The sequence below is a fragment of the Pinus tabuliformis genome, chromosome 5_2, assembly GCF_031772625.1.
Source record: "Pinus tabuliformis cultivar Carrire ecotype Pingquan chromosome 5_2, CPIR1, whole genome shotgun sequence".
Classification (NCBI taxonomy): Eukaryota; Viridiplantae; Streptophyta; class Pinopsida; order Pinales; family Pinaceae; genus Pinus; species Pinus tabuliformis.
In genome coordinates this window covers 82,106,504-82,110,259 of record NC_142306.1, presented here as the reverse complement: position 1 = coordinate 82,110,259, position 3,756 = coordinate 82,106,504, and the positions used below count along the sequence as shown (strand labels likewise).

The 3,756-nt window shown below is 37.4% G+C and overlaps 1 protein-coding gene across 1 annotated transcript; it reads left to right on the top strand.

The window, feature by feature from the left end:
* The first annotated feature begins 940 nt into the window (after nucleotides 1–940).
* On the top strand, nucleotides 941–1,687 carry LOC149157641 (uncharacterized). Its single transcript, XM_089433749.1, has one exon. It carries the CDS (start codon nucleotides 941–943, stop codon nucleotides 1,685–1,687), a length of 747 nt encoding a protein of 248 aa, XP_089289875.1.
* Nucleotides 1,688–3,756: the final 2,069 nt, after the last annotated feature.

Below are 3,756 nucleotides of genomic sequence, written 5' to 3'. Positions count from 1 at the left end.
ATTGGCTCCAAAAATGTTTGATGATGATAGGAATGCGAGTTTCTTCTAGCAAATCAGAGAAGAGGAACTTCTTGGCATTATCAAAGCTTTTAAAAAGGATAAAATCCCAGGCCCAGATGGCTGGACCATAGAATTCTTCACCCACTTCTTCGACATCATCAAAAAAGACCTGCTGAGGATGGTAGAGGCATCCCATATGTCTGGAAGTATTCACCACATCATATCATCCACCCTGATTGCTCTAATCCCAAAAAAGGATGAAGCGGAATCTTTTCATGATTTCAGGCCGATATCATTATGCAATATCTCTTTCAAAATCATTTCCAAAATTATTGCGGAGAGATTGAAATCGACGCTGGCCTCTTTCCTCTCCAAGGACCAACATGCTTTTTTGAAGGGACGCAACATTTTGGATGTTGTTGCTATCACTCAGGAAAGCCTATTTTCAATGATATCAAGGAAGATGGACGCGGCCATTTTTAAAGTCGATTTGCAAAACGACTATGATTGTTTTGATTGGGGATTCATGAGGTGTTTATTGGCTAAGATTGGTCTAAACTCTCAATCCATAAATTGGATCATGTCATGTGTAGAGAATGTCCATTACTTGGTGATTACAAATGGAATGCCTTCTCCTTTCATTCCAGCGGAAAGGGGGCTTCACCAGGGGTGTCCCCTCTCCCCTCTTCTTTTTATTCTGGCGATGAACTCTCTTAGTCTACAAATCAATAAATCCGTGGCCGAAAAGCGATGCAAGCTGGTTAGGATATGTAGAGATATCTATTTATCTCACAATATTTTTGTTGATGACGTGCTCATCTTCGCCATGTTGTGTAGGGCTTCCTGGATCTGCCTCAATGAAATTCTTAATAGATTCCAGAGGGCCACTGGGTTATATCTTAACAAAGGAAAATCTTCCCTTTACCATAATGATACAAACATGGAAATGGTGATCTGGATTGCCGATTTGCTTGGTATTGTTCCGAAATCGATTAAAGAAGGCCTGAAATATCTGGGATTTCAATTAAAGGCCAAAGGCTACTCCAGTGCGGATTGGCAATGGGTACTGGAAAGATTCTATAAAAAAATCTCGGCCTGGGAATACAAGGCTCTTTCTCTGGCAGGGAGATTTATTCTATCACAGTCGGTTTTAGCACAATTAGTTGTTTATTGGGCTCATATTGTTTTCCTTCCAGCCAGCATTATTCACAATATGAATAAATTGTTGGCAAATTTTATATGGGGTGGAAGTTCCAGTAAGAGTAAAATCCACTTGTCAAAGCTGGAGAAGATCTCTCTACCAAAGAAGCTTGGCGGATGGGGCTTGCTTGACATGCGATCTTTTGGCAGAGCGCTATTATGCAAATCGATGTCGAGAGGCATTTATGGAGAAGGTCTGTGGAGTCTAACTATTAGAAAGAAATATCTGCAAGATAAAGATCTGGAATTTTGGTATAGGAGGGGATCAATCGGAGTTAGCCAAGGTTCTGCTATATGGCTCAGTCTTAGGAAAGTCCAGCAATACTTCTTGGAGCACCTGAGTTGGAAACTTTTCTCTGGAAACCGAATCTACATCGGCATAGACTCCATTGTGGGCGAGCGCGATCGCATTTTCTTCCCTGAAAATATTATTCTTTTTCTTCATAGGAATGGTATTTTCACATGGGATAAACTAATTTCTTCCTAGAGCGGCCCTATCCCCTTGTGGAAAGACGCACACGATCTTCACTTGCCTGTCTCACTTCTTCCAGAATGGAAATCAGTTAAAGATGCTCTTTGCAGCATGGGAATCCATCGCTCTGGAACAACGGACCAGCTTATATCGATTGTTCCAAATGCAAAGTCGCCTACTAGTGTTAAAGACATATATGCTGACATGATTTATTCCAAGGCTTCAATCTCCTGCTCTATATTCCCCCAAAGCTTCTAGAAATTGGGATGCCCTCTTAAGATGATCTTGCTCTCGTGGCTGGTCTTCAACAACCGCAATCTGTCATGGGACAATTTGAGGAAGAGGAGCTGGCATGGTCCGAGTAGATGTTCTATGTGTGAAGCTACGGACGAATCCAACCTTCATATGTTCTTCCAAAGCGGCTCCTTCCTACAGATCTGGTATGAATTGTCTCTGCTTTATGGCTTTCCTCATGTTGTTTTTGTTTCAGTCCAGGTTGCTTTTCAATGGTGGTGAACGCAAAAGGATTCTTGGCGCTCTCTGTTTATCATAGTCTTATGGAGCTTCTAGAAATGGAGGAGTGCCAAGATCTTCCAAGACTCAAAAGAGCCTCTAATATCATCCATGCATCATATTTTGTCCACTCACGATATGTTGCCTGTTAAAAAGCTCAAGATGAAATCACATCGCAAAAAAGAGGTGGCAGATCCTCTCAATTGTATGCCCTGTGCTTTCTTTGATGGGGCCGAGCAGAACAATATTTGTGGATGTGGGGTCCACATAATCACGGATGAGAAGCTACAATATTTTTTATCTTGGAACGGGGGGAGTGGTACAAATAGCTTGGTTGAGGCAAGGGCTCTTGCAGGACTGGTTGCCTTCTGTGTGTTTTTTGAGATTCAGAACATTTCAATACTCGGTGACTCTAAATCCATGATTGACCATGTTAGGGGAGCCTGCCACATTAGCTTTCCTCATTTATCACAGTAGATGGATAGGATTATGTATTTCTAGAATAATATGGAATAGTGCTCAATCAACCACATCCTCCGCTCCCAAAATGTTCAAGCTGACCGTCTGTCGAAGGAAGGACTGTCTTCAGAGCCTGGTTCATGGTATTTGATGATTTCTGATGATGACCGTTCTTGCTTCATTCAAGACTTTTCCATCCCTGGACTATGATCTGATCTTTTGTTCTTCCTTATCCATACTAGCTATTCAGATAGTCTCCTTTTGTTATAAGTATTTAGTCATCTGTTGATCTTTGCATTTGTAAAGACTATTTTTGCTCAGATTTTGATATGATGTTGTTCTGATCTCCTCAGGGAGGTCCTATATCTGTAATTTTTGGGTTTCATATGCTCGCAAGGACACTAGTTTTGACCCTTGCTGTCTCTTATATGTACTCTTTATATTGACTCAATATAATACTATGAAGATTTTTCTCTCCGAAAAAAAAAAAAAAAAAAAAAAAAAAAGTCCTCTCTCGTTAGAGGAAAACATCTCGGTTCTTAGTAGCAAGATTGAGCCCCTATATCAATCAACCTTCTTGATTGATTTTAATCTTTATTTAAAACACTAAAAAATCAATCATAAGGATTAATTTAACATATTGTATATAAATTTGGTTTCAATCAATAACATTTAATATTTGAGGTATTTGAAACTACCTTTTTTGTTTTTAGAGTTAAGTTTAGTATGTTAATTATTAATTAGTATTTGAACTAAAAACATTAACTTTAATAGATAATAATGTATAATAATAATAAGAAATAGATAAATGCATTAACATTAGAAAACATTTAGTTATAATGTTACATTTCGAATAAGTAATTAACTATTACTTTTTAAAGCTGGAATATATAATTTTAGTGTTAATGTAGTCTAGCAATATTTGTAGTATTATAGGGTAACATTAATATATCATAAGTATTTAGCATTATAATATAATTGCATACATTAATATTAAATATAATATTATTTTTTAACATAGTTAAAGAGTTGTAGTTTAAATTATACATACATACATATATATATATATATATATATATATATATATATATATATATATATAGGACCATATA